At 45.9% G+C, this 17607-nt stretch overlaps 1 protein-coding gene and 1 long non-coding RNA gene across 2 annotated transcripts; both read left to right on the top strand.

The window, feature by feature from the left end:
• The first annotated feature begins 12960 nt into the window (after positions 1–12960).
• On the top strand, positions 12961–14280 carry LOC112168232 (probable sodium/metabolite cotransporter BASS4, chloroplastic). The gene is made up of 4 exons (XM_040505368.1): positions 12961–13240; positions 13356–13424; positions 13606–13719; positions 14162–14280. The coding sequence occupies exons 1-4, from the start codon at positions 13202–13204 to the stop codon at positions 14201–14203; spliced, it is 264 nt and encodes an 87-aa protein (XP_040361302.1). The 5' UTR covers positions 12961–13201; the 3' UTR covers positions 14204–14280.
• A 163-nt stretch (positions 14281–14443) lies between these two features.
• Positions 14444–16745, top strand: LOC112166837. Its single transcript, XR_002923415.2, has 3 exons — positions 14444–15112; positions 16024–16142; positions 16454–16745. It is a non-coding gene; the product is annotated as an uncharacterized LOC112166837 (long non-coding RNA).
• Positions 16746–17607: the final 862 nt, after the last annotated feature.

Below are 17607 nucleotides of genomic sequence, written 5' to 3'. Positions count from 1 at the left end.
GGTGTATTGTTTGTTGAGGGGAGCTGCGCTTAGCAGAGGGTGTTGGGTAGTGAACCCAATCTTTGATACCCAAGTGGCAGGGGTCAACATGCCTGATCAGGGCCGTCGAAGACTCTGTTGAATCGTCCCCTTGTTCCGAAGGACCTTGGTTTGACTGCAACGCCGCGTGGCGGTCGTTGTAAAAGTGAGGCGTTTCCTCAGGAATTGCCATTGGCGGACGTCCCTCTGCTGATAGTACGTGGCCAGCGGTGTTGCGAGGACCTGTTTGGCAGTAGCCTGGTGAGTGGCATTGAGGTCAGTGGTGACGGCCTCACTTGTAAGGTAAATGGGGAAGTTCTGCTGGCGGTGTTGCGCCTAGCGTCGACCATCTCGCTTGCAAGATGAAAAAGGGAGAAGTTCCGCTAGCGGAGTTGCGCTTAGTGGAGACTATCTAGCTTGTGAGATAAAGAGGGAGAAGTTCCGCTAGCGGAGACTATCCGCCTGCAAGATGAAAAGGGGAGAAGTTCCGCTAGCGGAGTTGCTCTTAATGGAGACTATCTAGCTTGCGAGATGAAGAGAGAGAAGTTCCGCTAGCGGAGACTATCTCACCTGCAAGATGAAAACTCGCCTGCAAGATGAAAAAGGGAGAATTTCCGCTAGTGGAGTTGCACTTAGCGGAGACTATCTCGCTTGCAAGATGAAGAGGGAGAAGTTCTGCTAGCGGAGTTGCGCTTAGCGGAGACTATCTCGCTTGCAAGATGAAGAGGGAGAAGTTCCGCTAGTGGAGTTGCGCTTAGCGGAGACTATCTCGCTTGTAAGATGAAAAAGGGAGAAGTTTCGCTAGCGGAGTTGCGCTTAGCGGTGACTGCCTCGCTGAGCTGTGACCTGCCTCTTCGATGGTCTCTTATGCTGGACGGCGTTAGACACGTGGCCGACATGTATTGGGTTAGCGTGTGGAATAACGTCTCTGTAGCACGCCCATCTCCTCGCCATTAATGTGAGTAATCATGGATTCTGTAACTAAGGCGACGCCTCGGTTAATCAGGCGATTAAGTGCGATTGCTGGCCACGTGTTCGGTTGTCATGTGACGTCGTTTTTCAGTGGACGACCTAGATTGCTTGGATGTTGACATCAAAGAGAGGGAAAACTTGGAGGTTCAACATTTTGTACTTTTGCCTATTATCGTCGTCCTCAAGCCTTCCTCTGAGATCTGAGAAGGTTCTGCAATCTCCTTGAAGCTTTTGATCTTTGGAAGACGAAGATTTTCTGAAGTGAAGTCGAGCACTTTCGAGCATACCAGAGTTTCTGTCGTTGAGGTTGGTAGCCCCAAATCTCGATCCTGTTTTATTAGTTTTTTGTTTGTTTATGTCGATTTCTGGTTTTCTGTTTTCCGAAGTGATTTATGGCATTCTCCGGTGTCTCTAAGGGTCTAGAGTTGTGTTGGGGGTGGGTTTTGGGTGTTTGATAGGAGATTGAGGGGTCTTGCCCTGGTAGATGGTCGAATCTGGGTTGGAGTGAGTGTGTTTTGTTCTTGTTTTGGCATTTTCTGGGTTTTCTGGGTATGGGTGTTCTTGGGTGACAACAGATAAGGGTGAGTTTGGATCCTGTTTGAACTGACTAGTTTGGGTTTTAGGGTTTGTGATGGCTAGCCTCGTAGAGATCTCAAGCAGTGAGGATTTCGGGTCTGACGTGTCGTTCAGCGTGGTGGATAGGGTATTTATTGGTTCGTTGCGTCCGTCTGCCCTTGCAGGAACCTCACTGTCCGAACCGCTAGACATCGAGCTACTACAGACCATACCCTGGGAGGTGGCCATGGGTCGTGTCGGTCGTTCGGAGAGCTCTAGGGTGGGGGAGGAAGCCGCGACCCTCCGTAGGCGCGAAGAGCGGTTAGTGAGCAATAACGCCGCTAGTGGTTCCGCTGATGAGGGAGAGACTGGCGGGGATAAGATCGAGTCAGCATGGGTTCTCCGTGATGGTACCCCTGTTGACGAGGCGGGGGGATGACCGTTGCCGCCGTAAACCGGTTGAAGCGAGTGTTTCGACTGCCCAGCTTCGTGAAGCTGTGTCCGCCGCTGAAGGACAAGAGATCGTCAATGCTGCCAGCGGGCATGCCGCCGTGCATAAGACTATCTTCCGCCAAGGAGTGACTTTTCCCCTCCTGCCAAATCTCCAAATTTTGGTATGCGAGTTCGGCCTCGCCTTTGGGCAAATTTTCCCTAACATGTGGCGGTTGTTGATGGCGATCAACTCGTTGTGGAACTTCTCCGGTTGCGAGGGTCCAACTGTGGTGGAGGTGCTGCACTTCTACGAGTTAGTGTACGTAAAGTGCCAGGGTTGCAGTGGGCAGGTGAACCTGAGTTGCCGCCAGGGGGCGCCCAAGTTGATCGAGAATCTGAAAGATTCCATGTCCTACTGGTGGGGGTCTTCTGTGTTGCCACAGCCCGATGGGAATACCAAGCGGGGTCGAATGAGGGGGAGCCAACGTTCAGGATTAAGTCAGAGTTCCAACCTATCCAAGGTTGTCGCTGGACTCCATTGCTGTTGGTTTTGTTTGTATAATGATCCCTCGTGCTAATGAGTTTCGGTTTCGTTTTTTTTTTTTTTGTAGCGGGCTTGCGCTATAACTTAACTCGTGAGGAAGAGTGTCGAGTGGCAAGGATCCGGGGCTGTTGGCAGAATCGCAATCTGCTGGATCTCCGCCTACTCACCGGGTGGGAATTGTTGGTCAATCTGCAGTTGACACACTCCCTTGGTAAGTGACATCCGCTGATCCCTGCCGTAGCGTTGGTTTTGTATCAGGCTAACCGGTTTTTATTTTTTGTTTTTTTTAGACTCTCCGCCGGGTAACAAAGCGAACCGCGACGCTTTCACCAAAGCAATGGACCATGCTGAGATAAACAACTTTCTTGAGAGCATGTACGCTATCGGTATGGCGACCCAGCAGATGGTGGTGAATCCATAGACGTTGGCGGTGAGCCAGTCTGAAACCCCACTGGTGCTGCTGATGCCGCACCACTCTTATCTTGGTGTCGACGGTCTGCCAGTTGTTCAAGCTGGAGTTGGCGGTGAGCATAATGTTGCCGGTAGGAGCTAGGCTCCAACTACCCCTGGGCAGCGGAAAGAAAGAGTGCTCGCCACTCGGCGCGGGTCGTAGCCACCAGTTACCATTGCGGGGTTGGATCCGCATATGACAACGAGGCCTGTCGCAGCTGGTGCTACCCGGGCGGTTTTACTGAGGAAACGGCTACAGAACAACGCTGACGAGGAGGACGAAGCCACTGGTACGGAGACCATCGAGGTTCGCTAGCAGAAGAAGGCAAAATAGGTTCCATCCAGTGTGATTGCGGCAGCCAGCGGGGAGGTGCAGACAAGCGCCCTGGACTCTTTTTTCGCGTACGCCGAATTCCTGGCTGACCCAGAGCGGGAGTTTTTGTTCCACCTCTGCGAGAGGCTAGGATTGGGTTGGATGGGACTGTCCGCCCAACGGTGCTACAACAATTGACATTTAGCTAGGCCTTTGGCCATCTGTCAATCGGGTTGCATGAGCTCTTCCTGGCGGTTTCGAAGCAGCCTGAGGTCGAGCGGCAGTTGCGGGTGGAGCTCGAAGTCCTACAGGGGGAATTGGCTGATGCTCAGGCCAGATTGGCGGAGAAGGAGCGACAGTTGACCAAGGCAGAATGCGATGCCTCGGATGCTCGTGGCAAGCTGAAAATCGCCCTCAAGCAAAACCTTGAGTGGAACGATCACATCAACCGGCTCCAGCAAGATATAGTTCAGCTGAAAGAGCAGATGGCAGCCAAGGTTAAGAGGATTGACATTCTTCAGAAAGTCTCTGCAGCCAAATCCGCCGAGGTGAAGAGATTATAGGGTGTGGCTGCCCAGTTGGAGGGGAGAGGAGCGGTGTTGAGGCCGCCACTGTGGATGCCTTCAAGCAGTCTGCGGCGTATAAGCAAGCTTTGACGGAGGCGGTGAAGGCCGGTGCTGTTGCCAACGTAGAGCTTCTGAATAAAAAGGGCGCCATTGACTGGGCGAAGGCGTCCGGGTCCGCTAGCACACCCATCCAGCCGTCAGCCCCAGGGGGCGGGTCCTTGGCGGTTCAGCCTGGCTTGCGCTCCGGTAGTGGGGAGAGACGGAGAGTGATGATGACCCGGCGGAAGCCTCCCAGCGGACTCGGTGCCCACCCAGTCTGAGGTCTCTAGGGCCAATGTTCTAGTGGCTCGTACCCAGCCGGACGGGACCATCATGACCCTGAGCCCGACTGCGCATGGCTCCGATCAGACAAGTAGCATGGGTGAGGAGCAACTGCCGGCCGAGGGTGAGCAGGGCGGTGCTGAAAATTGTTGAAGACGTTGCCCTCCACCACACTTTCGTATTGTAATGCCGCTGAGGCCTGCATATGTACTATTTGCTTTCTTTTTGTAATGACTATTTTTAGGAGGGGAGTCCCGACCCTGAATGGACGAAAGTGTGAAAATTTTTCAGTGTCGTATGCCTTTCGATTATTTGTTGTCTGAATGTTGCCTTTACCGCCAGAGTTTTGACTTGTGCTTTTGTTAATTATCGAAACATTAAAGGAATTAAAATTGTTCCAAGTGCACGATGTAGCAGACGTGGTCCGTTGAATACTATTGGTGCTGCCACTTGAACCTGTGCCTGAACTTGGTGACAATGGTTTGAATAATTCCTCGTTTCATTGATTAGCTGACTGATCAGCGTTTACAAAATTGGGGTTGTACCCGTTGTGTAGCTTCCCTTAGCTAAATATTGGACAAAAATTTAGCTAAGTCAAGATGCTTTAGGGTAGCGGCATGGCTATTTGTAGTAATATCGAAGGTGCTCGGTATTCCAAGGGTGGGTCGTTGTGACGCCGTCCTTGTCCATTAAGTTGAAGGTGCCGGGGCTAACGACTTCCACAATTTTGTATGGACCTTCCCAAGTTGGGCAGAGTGCCGTTGGTAGCGGAATAACTTCCTTTATTACCCAGTCCCCCAGCTGGAGATTCCAGGCTTTGACTCTGGCGTTATAAAAACGTGAAACTTGTTGTTTGTTTTGCAAGTTGTGTAGATGGGCTTTGTGGCATTTTTCCTCGAGGAGGTCCTTGTCGAGGTTGACACCCTCGCCGTTGGTCTTGGAGTGGTAGCCTTCGATTCTGGCGGTAGGTTGTGTGACCTCAATGGGTAGGACGACCTCAGTACTGAACATCATACATAATGGCGTTTCACCGGTGGCGGAAGTTGGAGTAGTCTGGATGGCCCACAGAACCTCCAGGAGTTTTTCCGCCCATAAATCCTTGGCGTCGTCGAGCTTCTTTTTTAGCAGCTTCTTGATTATCTTGTTTGCTACTTCGACTTGGCCATTGGTTTGGGGGTGAGAGACCGATGCAAAGCTCATCTTGGTGCCCAAGTTAGCGGTGAAAGAGATGAGTTCCTTGTTGTTGAACTATGTGCCGTTGTCTGTGATGATTGTATGGGGAACGCCGTAGCGGCAGTAGATGTTCTTCCAGAGGAAGTGAGTTACCTTGGCGGTAGTTATTGCCGTCAGTGGTTCTGCTTCGATCCACTTGCTGTTGTAGTCGATGGCGACAATGATGTATTTGAACTGATCCCTAGCGGTTGGGAATTTTCTCAGCAAGTCTAAGCCCCACTTGGAATGGATCTATGGGCCGATGATGATTGATAGGGGTTCTGCCGGGGCATGGGGGAGGTCAGCGTATTGTTGACATTTGTGGCAGGACCTGGACACCCCTTTTGGCGTCATCATAGAGCGTGGGCCAAAAGTATCCCTATCGCATTGTGCGATTGGCCAGAGACCTGGAGCTCGAGTGGTTTCCACACTCCCCAACGTGTATCATTGTAAGCACGTCTTTTCCCTCTTTTGGGGACACCGGAGGTTGAGATGAGTAAACCCTTGGCGGTAAAGTTTGCCATTATGTATGTTGTAGCGGGTTGCTCTCCGCTTGAGCTGTCGTACTTCGACCTTCTCCTCTGGTAATGTTCCATTGCACTTGTATTCGATGATTTCATCCATCCAACTGGGCCTAGTCTTAATGTTGAAAATCTCCGCCAGGGTTTTTGTGATGCTTAGCTTGTCAAGGCATTCTACCCTTGTGTCCGCTGGACATTGGTGTGGTTGAGCGGTTGCTAGCCGCGCTAGTGAATCAGCCTTGGTGTTCTTTTCCCTGGTGATCTGTGTGATAGTGTGAAATTTGAATTTTTTTAGGAGTGTCTTAATGTACCTCAAGTATGCCGCTAACTGTTGGACCTTGGCCTGAAAACTGTCATTGACCTCGTTAACGACTAACTGGGAATCGCTGAATATGTTGACACTGTCAGCGCTCGAGTCGATGGCGACGAGTAAGCCGGCAATGAATGCTTCATATTCCGCCATGTTGTTTGAGACTTTGAAATTGAACTTCAACGCGTATTCTACGTTTAGTCCCCCCGGTCCTGTGAGGATGACTCCAGCGTCGCAGGCCTTAGTGCAAGCGAAGCCGTCAATGTGGAGGTTCCAGTCTGACTATTGCTGGGGGACTGGTTCCTCAACAGTTATCATTTCCGTGTTGGCCTCTTGTGTGCCCTGGCTGGGTTCATCTTGACGCTTGGTGAGCTCAGCGATGAAGTCTGCCACCGCCTGACCTTTCATGTCAGTCCTTGGTTTGCAGTCGATGTCGAACTCGCTGAGCTTGATGACCCATTTGCTGAGGCGCCCAGAGTGCTCAGGGTTTTGCATTACCTGCCTCAGCGGTTGGTTTGTTAAGACATGAATGGTGTGGACTTGAAAATATTGGCGGAGACGTCTAGCGGCAACAATAAGTACGAGAGTAAGCCGTTCTAGGGGGCATATCTTGTTTCTGCCCCATTCATGCCTCTGCCAACGTAGAATACATGGAGCTCCTCCTGGCCCTCTTGTGGGACAATGGCAGAGCTTACCGCTGATTGTGATATCGCTAGGTATATGTACAGTGTCTCCCCTTGCACAGGAATGGAGAGAAGTGAGACTGCTACCAAGTACTCTTTCAAGCCCTGGAATGCCGCCTCACAGTTTGGGTTCCAGTTGATTACCTTCTTGTGTGTCGTCTTTAGGACTTTGAAAAATGGGAGGCATCTATCAGTGAGTCTGGAAATGAACCGAGAGAGAGCGATTAGCTTGCCCTGGAGGCTCTGCACGTGTTTTTTCCATTCTGGAGCCTTCATGTTGAGGATGGCCTGCACCTTGTCAAGATTGGCCTCTATGCCCCGTTCACTGAGTATGTAACCTAGGAATTTGCTGGCGGTGACGCCAAAGAAACATTTTTCCTAGTTAAGGAGCATGCCATAAGCCAATAGAATGGTGAATATGATGCGGAGGTTGGCCACATGTCCGCCAGCTTTGATGCTTTTGACCAGCATGTCGTCCACGTATACCTCTATGATTTTGCCCAGATGCTCAGCGAACATGGCATTCATCAACAGCTGGTAAGTTGCGCCGGCGTTCTTCAAACCGAAGGGCATGACATTGTAACAGTATAGGCCCTTGTCGGTGGTGAAGGCGGTGCATTCCTGGTCACCAGGGTGCATCTTGATCTGATTGTAGCAGGAGAAGGCGTCCATCATGCTCAGTAGCTCGTGTCCAGCGGTGGCATCGACCAGTTGGTCTATGCGGGGTAGCGAGAAACTATCCTTGGGGCATGCCTTGTTGAGGCCTTTGAAGTCGACACACATCCGCCATTTCCCTCTAGGTTTCTTGACCATGACCAGGTTGGAAATCCACTGAGGGTAATTGACTTGGCGGATGAACCCGATGTTCTGTAGTTTTGCGACTTCCTCCCCAATTGCACGATACCTTTCCTCATCGAAGGCCTTCCGCCGTTGCTTGACAGGGTAGGAGGATGGTTTGATGCTCAGCTTGTGTGTGATGATCTCAGGGGAGATGCCTGGCATGTCAGCGTGGAACCATACAAAGACGGCGGCGTTGTCACTTAGAAATTGGGTGAGTTCTGCCGCTACCTCTGTGTCTAGCTGAGCGCCGATGCGGACTGTTCGCTCAGGGTGTTCGTCGGAGATGCTGATAATCCTCAAAGATGTTTCTGGGTTGACAGGCTCCTTCTTGACATATTTCTTCTCGTCATTTCTGGGGTCCTCAAAGATGTCTGGCGGTGGCGCATGGTTTCCTACTGTTAGTATCTCATGACGGTGCGTTGACCATGCTACAGTTGTGGAGTAGCATTCTCGTGCCAATTGTTGACTTCTTTTGACACAGGCTGTCCCGTTAGGCGTAGGGAACTTCATGAGAAGCATGTATCCTGCTATGATGCACTTGAGCTTGTTGAGTGTCGGTCGACCGATAATGGCATTGTATGAACTGAAGCAGTCGACAATGATGAACTCCGTATGGATTTCCGCCGTACATGGACTGGCGCCGATAACTAGTCGCATGTAGTTGGAACCCAATGGTTGCGTGATGTCTCCGGAGAAGCTGAGCAATGGCTCATGATCCTGGAGTAATTTTGTATTCCGCTGGAGTTTGCTATAACAACCATTGAAGATGACATTGATAGCGGATCTGCTATCCACAAGGACCCTCCCCACTGACCATTTATCGAGTATGGTGTCGATTAAGAATGGATCGTCGTGGGGTAGATGCACTCCTCATTCCTCCTCCTCTGAGAATGTAATGGGTCCCCAACCAGATCTTAGGAGTTTGGTGGACCTTTCGTAGCGGATATTGCAAACTTTGTTAGGGTGGTTAGCGCGCGCATAACACTTTTTTTCCCTGTAGGACATGTTGGTAATTGGAGCACCACCGTCAATGGCATTGATGAGGCCCATTTGTTCGATGTTGGCGACCACTGGTGGCGGTTGGTGGATCTTGAATTGCTCCATCTTACCATCGCGGTACAAAGTCTTGATAGCTGTCTTGAGAGCGTTGCAATTGTTGGTGTTGTGGCCGCTATCCTCATGGTATTTGCACCATTTACAGGTGTTCCTGGGCTTTCCCACCCTTGGGTATTTTCTTGGGGGTGGTGGTGGAATCTGATCCTTGCACTGGTCGTATATTTCTTCATACGAGGTCGTGAGGACCGTGAACACTGCATACCGTTGGGAGGATTCTGTCTGTTTATTACAGATATCCCCCTGGGATGAGCGGTTGCCCTTGTTGTAATGCTGGTCCCTCTGCCGCTTTTCTGATAAGTGCCTTGTTGCCACTCTCTCTTCTTATCCGTTGGCGGCATAGCAAAGGTTTTGCTAGCGGTCTCCTGATTGCTGGCGGTAGGTTGGGTGGACTTTGTAGGCGTTGGCAGCGGTGGGGGTCTTTCTCCACACATGATGAATTCTGCCTGTGCATGGATCACCGCCTAGCTTATGACATGGTCATATGCGGCGTTTGGATGATTGTAATTGAGATGATAAAGAAATGGTCCCTTGAAGAGTCCTTGCTTGAAGGCTGCCAGCGCCATTGTCTTGTCGAGATCGCGACATTGAGATGCCGCCGCTCGCCACCTGGTGACGAACGCCTTCAATGTTTCTGCTACCCCCTGCTTGAGGTTGAACAGCTGAGTTGTGTTGTGATGTCCGACGGCCAACAGGATGAACCGAGAGAGAAAAGCGTTTGATAGTGCGTGGAATGAGTCGATGGAGCCTGGCGGACATTCGAAGAACCAGCTCATTGCCTCACTGTCCAACGTTTCGCTGAACAAGTGGCAGAGGGTGGCGTCATCAAATCCCTTATTGTTAGTAACCTTCTTGAAGGTGTCCATGTGGACGAAGGGGTCAGACACTTCGTTGTAGTGTGACATCTTTGGTGTCTTTGTGTGTGCTCGTCTGACGGCCTGCAGTATCCTGGAGGTGAATGGTCCTGGTCTGGATGTAAAGAGCGGATTTGGCGTTGGCGTTGGCGTTGGGGAGCCTGCCTCCGCTCGGATTAGCCTTTGCCCTAACTATTGCATCCTTTCTAGGATTAGGGCGGTTGCGTCGCCAGCGGGCCTCGCCTGGGGGTTCCGCCGAACCAGGTCCCGCCCGGGGGTGGGTGGGTTACCTTCTGTTCTGGCCCTGACTGCCGGGCAGCTGGCGTTTGGCTATGATTCAACCTCCTACTCCATCATTAGGCAGGGCAGAGGCGGTGGGCCCATCACCTCTGGTGGGTTCAGCGGTACCTGCATCTGTATGACTGGTACGGGTACCATCCCGCCTGTATTGGGTCGACTGTGTCTGGTGCTCCACGATGGCTCGCTCTGTGCTGTGTTAGCGTTTGCTTCCAGCGCCTTTTTTAATTCGTTGAATTTTGACATCAGCGTGGCCACCTGCTTTTGGGCCTCACACTCCTTGTTTGCCTTGTGGAGGTTCGCCAATGCCAGCTCATACATAGTGGCGAGGTCCCGGACCGGTGGACGACTACTGCTTGGCTGGGTCTCCGTCGCAAGGTTTGATGGGGTATTGAATAGTGCACGATTAACGTTTACCACTGGGTCAACGTTAGCTGCTAGGTTTGTGGGGGTGGGGGTCGGCAGACTGGTCCGCTTGTTGCTGAGCGTTTTCCCCGCTACTGCTAGTCATAGTAGTTGTGGTGGATCACCTTTTGTTCAAGGATTCCCACAGACGGCGCCAATGTTAATATCTAAAAGTTCAGTGGTAGCTAGACTTCGGTTAACGCTGATCTGATGGGTGGACCGCTACTTGTGATATTCAGAACTTCCATTTACCTGTCAATTAAAATACAGAGGGCGTTAGAGGGAGACCGCGTTGGGCGGTCTTCTCTTCTCTGATGCCTAAGTTAGTCAATATATTTATGTTGACAAAGTAACCGTAGGTAAGTAGTAAATGCGTAATTAATAAGGAGAGAGGAAAGAACCTTTTATAGGTGAGGAGGGAGCTAATCTTCTCCATGTTTTCGATGTGGGACTGATGTGCTTCAGTCCCCAGCTTCTGGAGCTTTTGATGTTGTCTTGGCGCGGAGCGTGGCGGCGCGTAGGCGGTGATCTGGGGGTAAGCCGGGGCTCAGGCTGTAGCCTGCTTGGCTGTGTTCCCCACTACTAGAATAATGTCATTAGACATCGCCACTATTAAATCGGTCAGGATTGCACCTGATGTTAAAAATCATTCTAACATCAGTTTGTGAAAAAACCGATTTCTATTGGTATTATAGACATCAGTCACTAACTGAAACGATGAGAAAGGTTTTGTTCGAAATTTTTTTTAAAATGCGGAGGGACTAACTTTAAAAAATTTGAGAACGCGGGGACTAAAATTTCATTCCCCCCCATTCCCCCCCCCCCCCCCCCCAACACTTTGTATTTTTTCCGCTTTCTCTAAAATTTCGAACCCAGACCTCCTTCTCCAAGCTGACGGCTGACCTGCATCGACTTCCGATCTCCTTCTCCAAGTTGACCTGCGTCGACTCCCGACCTCATTCTCCAACCTAAGCCTACTGGAGCCGCTTCCAACCTGACCCCGAGTCCCCGACCTCGCTCTCTGACCCCGAGTTCCCCTGCCTCGCTCTGACCCCGAGTCCCCGATCTAGTTTTCCAGACCTCGAGCTTGAGCTCCGATCTGACCTCGAGCTTATTAGCCGACCTGAGCTTGTCATTCTCCAACGTCTAGTCTCGTAGGTCCTGTCTCTCTCTCTCTCTCTTCTCTTGGTTACCACCAGTACTGATTTTTTGTCCGGTTTTGATCTAAAGTTCAGTCTTTTTTGTTTAATTCTTGTGTATTTGAGTTGGGTTTGTCTTTGAATGGCTTAAATGTGTGGTATTTTGAGCTGGTGCATGTTGATTGTGTTTGATTTTAGTTCTTGCACATGTTGGCTGTCAATCTTCAGAGGAAGATCGTAGATTGAAGGTTTTCAAGAAGGAGTGGTTTAAAGGCAAGGACTGTCTTGACATTGGCTGCTATTCTGGGGTTATCACTATACAAATCGGTAGTTATTCTTGCTTATAATGATCATCATTGCTTATGTTCTCCAAAATTGATTGTTTGGCTTCCAATTTTCCCTTCAACAGTTGGGAACCTTACCCATATGCTACTATGTTAAAATGCCTACAGCCTATGCATAGACATCAAAGAAATGCTTTTCAGCTATCTAGAAATTCACTCTCTGTCAAGTTTGAGAGTTGTTTCTTTACTGGAGTTTGAGAGGGTTAGTTGAGATTTGACAGTGTACAAGGGTTGAAGGGCTTGAGTTTAGAATGTTAAACTAGACTGGTTCAAATGTGTACTATTTTGATTTTTCATCAGTATTAACGGAAGGGATATGTATGCTCCAATGAATTACCTCAAGTCACCAATATATGCATGGTTTGAAGCACACAGGAAGGTAAATCAAAGCACACAAACATCATATGCTTTGGTTTACTTTCCTAAAAGATCAAATTTCTGCAAGAAACCAAGCAGTATCCCTTTCTTTTCCCTTTCAGTCACTTGATCACGCTTCTCCTAGATTTAGTGTATAGAAGAATACTTCCTATAGACATTAGTATAACACTAGACATAGGCTAACCTTAGGGAGGTTTTGGTTTTCTGGACCATTGTCACCTTTTTCTTTTGAGGGTCCATGAATCTACTCTCAAAGTTAAGTAAATTGAATTTGAAAAGAAGAGAGGAAACTAGGTGTGGTTAAAGACCATTGGGGAGAGGAAGTGGTAAAATATTAGATACTGTAGACCAATATTTTGTTCCTATTTGGCCAAAAAAAAATAAATAGAAACAGATCTTTATATGCAGTTTACCTTTATATGGTGAATATCCTGACCTTGGCATGGACATTTTAGTCTAATAAAGACTTCAAACCAATATTTTGACTTGTGACACAATTTGTTATTGACTATTTATTTAAATTTTTTTTTTTTGAGAATGTGTTATTGACTATTGAACAAAGTTAGGCTCTAATAAATTGCAGGTAGTTTATATTGTAATTCATCGGCTATACGAGGTCTGGTAGTTTAGCATCTATATTTTTTTTGGAAAGAGACTTGTAGAGCATTTTTTTTTTCACGGTCCTCTTTCAGTCATGTCTTCAAGTCAACAAAAAGATTGGACATTTCAGCAGCTTGATTTGGGGTTTCTGGGTTCCTTGATTAAATGCTTCAACTCTTTCTAACTTCTGTCAACATTCTGGCTTGGCTCGAGATTTTTTATGTCTGTTGTCTTGTTTATAGAATCTTGATAATGAGTCATCTATTCATTCTGAAGTTTGCTTGAAAATTCACATGGTAATTTCTCTTATGAAGGGCTTGCAATATTTTGCTGCATGCCAACTACGTTATCAAGTGGAGTGGCTCTTACTCGGGTATGCTTCCTTTGTCTACAATCTTATTTGAAGACTTCTGTAATTCGCCTAGTCTATACGCAGTTTTTACTAGGGTGTTGGGGTTTTAACAAAAGGTTTGCAACTTCAAATGCAGCTAGCTGGGGCCAATTCTGCTCTTGCTCTCGCAATGACTGTCATCTCTAATCTGTTGGGAATTTTGATTGTGAGTTTCAAAGTTGCTGTCAATCACTACAATATTATACTTGCATTTATATGTTTCTTTCGAATCTAAATCTTATTGTAATAAAAATTCATTTGCCTCCGTATGTCTTGTAGCCTCAGTTTTAGTTTTCTTGTGATTCTGTAAGATTATGCTTTCGTCATATGATGCATTTCTCTTTCAGGTCCCATTTTCTGTATCAAAATTCATAGCTGATGGAGCTGGTTTATCTGTTCCAACTAAGCAGCTATTCAAAAGTCTTTTTCTCACATTATTGATCCCCCTAATCTTAGGGAAGGTAAGAAACTCATTATGTTACTCATTTGTATTTACCTACCATATTGGTGCGCCCATAATACAGCACAGAGAGAGAGAGAGAGAGAGAGAGAGAGAGAGAGAGAGAGAGAGAGAGAGAGAGAGAGAGAGAGAGAGAGAGAGAGAGAGAGAGAGAGAGAGAGAGAGAGAGAGAGAGAGAGAGAGAGAGAGAGAGAGAGAGCACAGTATTTTCAAAGTACAAATGCTGAATATACCACATTTTAGTGTGCCACAATTAAAACCGGACAAGGCAGCTGATGTGGCATTTAAACATTTGTCTAACATCATTTAGTAAGTTTAGCATTGTCGAATGTTTAAGGCCACTTCAACTGCCACATCATATAGTTTATTTATCATTATTCATTATATTCAAATAATAGCAATTACAGTATACATGGAATTTGAAAATTAGCTGCTGTGACCAGGCCACCAGTGGGTATTGGACCAAGGAAAGTTGGGTCATGTGATAGAAGATTCGGATACCATCATATTTTGAGTGGGTACTTTTGAGTAATGACTAATAAATATTCAAAAATACACTGCAGTTCTCCAATATATTGCATATTGGTCTATATTATGTTTGTTTTTACTTTTTAGCATGCTTCCCAACCACCTCTCTTTAATTTGTACTAGTCGATGAGCCCCGCAGCAATGCGGGAGAGAGGGATACAGGGTCAAAAATGACATTTCAACCCCCTGAATGGCAAGACCAGTAGCTTTGGTTTGACCAGCTCTGATTGATAACTTGATAAATTGGAGGTGTTTTTGTAATTGGAAGATTGTGTTTGGGGAGTACCCATTTCGGTTTTGTAAGTAAAGGTGTAAGCTTTATTGTCTGTTTTTTGGAGAAGCATAGGTGTTGCAGAGGTGTTTGCTTGTACTTGCTTTGATTGCCACTTGTATGGTGATTGGTGATGGTGTTCTCAGACCAGCTATTTCTGGTAATTTTTGGGTTATGGATGGTAAAGTTGGAAAAAGTTTCTATTTAGGACTAACTGGGATTTTGCTTTAAATTGGTGCAATGTTTTCTGCTGTTTCTGGACTTGAGTTTTCTATGTCCGAAAAGTATCAAAAATGTGAGTTCTTAAATTTTGCTCCTTTCTGGTATTTATTGGGCGTTTGTATTCTGCTCAGTAGTTTGAAATTTGGGTGATTCCGTTTTTTATTAAATTATTCTCAATCTGATCCTTTTCCTTTGAATTGCTGGATATCAATGTATGATAGTTTATGTCAATTTGTGTACTCAGATTTGTAAGTCTTCAATATTTTTCTGCTTTAAGAATCAAAGCCATACAACAGGTGGACTGCTGACTTTTATTGATGTTGGGAATAGCTTTGGTGCTCTAGCAATTGTTGAAGATAATTTGTTACATCAGGTTGCTCTCTCTCTCTCTCTCTCTCTCTCTCTCTCTCGTGTTCTGTCTTCACTTGTATAGATATTTTGTTTTTCAAGCTATAGATTTCTTGTTCTTGTTTGTCTGATATATGGGCTTACTTGCAGTTGGCTCAAATTCTCAATATTAGCTAAAGTGCACTTCTATGTCATTGTTTTCTAATAGACAATGCCGGTTTAAAGTTCATGTATATTTCTTTGTATCTTGTTTGTTGAAATATTATCTGATAAAACTCATTTTGTTGTTCTTCACTTCTTCCTTTTCTTTTAGTATTTGTTTCTCTATCAACTCATGAAATTAAGCACACAGAATAGAATGCAAATGCAAATATTTGTAGCTGCAATAATTTCGATAAAAGCAAACTGTAACCGATGAAAAGAACTAGGATTACCAGATATAAAGGCAGATCTAAGAATAATTTGAAAAGTGAACTGAGTTGGGTTTAGATCTCATTTCGACATTTCTACCTGGTAATTAGTATAATATTCATCTAATCATCTTAGTAGGCTGGAGCAAGAGCAACATATCGACACTATCACATCATTTGCTACCAAAACTCTGAAAATAAAGTACCTTAAATTGTGGTGAGAATGTGTTCAATTCAAGGGCATATCAAACAATGAATTTACAGAAATGAATTGCTTACAGTAATTTTTTTTTTTCAAGCATGTATGGAGAAAACTGCACATTGGTGCAGTTTAATACTTGCGCTGTTGATCGTAATAACTTTCTCTTTTCAATAAGAAAAACAACTTAACTTTTCTATTGTTCTTACACTGGTTTCTATTGTTTGCTCTTTCCAACCCATTTTCTATTGTTCATTTGTTGGTTTCTTAATCTGCATCTACTAATTAACTAAAGCAAAAATTGATTCTTGATTTCATATATACCAGTTCCATAGCCTTGCCTTTCTATCATAAGCTGAAATCAATTAAGGTGTGCCCCTTCCTCTTCTTCTTCCTCCTCCTCGGGGAACTTGGACGGCGTTTACATGACCGACACTTGTGTTCAGGTGCTCTTTCTTTCTCTCTGTTTCAGAATTGATGTGTGGGGCTTTGTTGGGTTCTCTTTTCTTGTTGTGAATTTGGGGTTTTTGAGATGATATGGTAATCCAGTGTTTAGGGTTTGTGAAAAGGTTTCAGTTTGCTTCCTTTTGTGTGCTAAGAAGACCAATGCCAGGAATTGAACAGATGAATTCGATGTCTGCATACTAGTTTTAGTTCTGAATTGATTATATTATGCTAGATTCTACATAGAGCATCCATTTTCTGGTGTGCTTTTAAGAAATTGAGATTTTACATCCCAGTTTGTTGTTATATGTAGTGAGCGGTAAAGGATCGGAAAGGGTTTACCCAACAACAACTTGACGAGGTCCGCATTGAAGTAGCCGACTACTTACAAACTCTGCTGTAGGTTCTGACCAGTTTCTTGATTTTGAGTTAGGCTAGCTTTTAATTAATTTTTTTGTAGCAATTATGAACAAACAAGAATACTAATTGCTAGGCTAGCCTTGTAGTATATAGGTGCATGAATTGGGGTTTTATTTTGCCCATTTTGTAAACTGTTAAGGATGATGAATATCAGATATAATACCCCAATTTGCAATTTATAATCACAGTTCTATTTTGTGGACATCATCCTTTTTATAGAATGTGATGTTTAGATATAAAGTTGAAATCAGTTTTAGCCATAAAAACTGATGTCCAGTAATACAGATACATCAGTTCCAAAATGAAAATCGATGTTACTAATATATCCAGACATCGGTTCATTGTTAAAAATGATATACTACTGAGTGCCAGACATCAGTTCTGAAATGAAAACCGATGTTACTAAAATATCCAGACATCGGTTCATTATCAGAAACGATATACTACCGAGTGCCAGACATCAGTTCCGAAATGAAAAACGATGTTACTAAAACATCCAGACATCGGTTCATTGTCAGAAACGATATACTACTGAGTCCCAGACATCAGTTTCGAAAGGAAAACCGATGTTACTAAACTATCCAGACATCGGTTCATTGTCAGAAACGATATACTACTGAGTCCCAGACATCAGTTCCGAAAGGAAAACCGATGTTACTAAACTATCCAGACATCGGTTCATTATCAGAAACGATATACTACCGAGTTCCAGACATCAGTTCCAAAATGAAAACCGATATCTGTAACAGTATTACTCATCGGTTCTTAAATCAATAACGATGTTAAAACTCAAACTTGTGTTATATAATCTATATTTCTTTAAGCTTTAAATACAATAAAATGTGGGTTTAACAATAGTAAAGCATGCAAGTTTGTTATCATTTAAACCTCTTTACATCGGTTTATTATAAGGAACCGATGTCTACCCGAATATTAGACATCGGCTAAAAACCGATGTCTGCATTTTCCGGATCTTTCTCATCACCCACAAAGACATCGGTTGAGTTTTTATTTCTCATCGGTTTTTGACCGATGTCTGGGGCTATA

This window comes from Rosa chinensis, chromosome 5 (genome assembly GCF_002994745.2).
Source record: "Rosa chinensis cultivar Old Blush chromosome 5, RchiOBHm-V2, whole genome shotgun sequence".
Classification (NCBI taxonomy): Eukaryota; Viridiplantae; Streptophyta; class Magnoliopsida; order Rosales; family Rosaceae; genus Rosa; species Rosa chinensis.
Note: the sequence above shows the minus strand (reverse complement) of the source record. Positions and strands in the feature narration are given on the sequence as shown.

Excerpts from the sequence above, each read along its gene's own strand:
- LOC112168232 (XM_040505368.1), top strand. The coding sequence starts at position 13,202 with ATGCCAACTACGTTATCAAGTGGAGTGGCTCTTACTCGG. Across the intron at positions 13,241-13,355 it reads GTGGAGTGGCTCTTACTCGG|CTAGCTGGGGCCAATTCTGC; the intron begins GTATGCTTCCTT and ends CTTCAAATGCAG. Across the intron at positions 13,720-14,161 it reads TCCCCCTAATCTTAGGGAAG|GCCACCAGTGGGTATTGGAC; the intron begins GTAAGAAACTCA and ends TGCTGTGACCAG.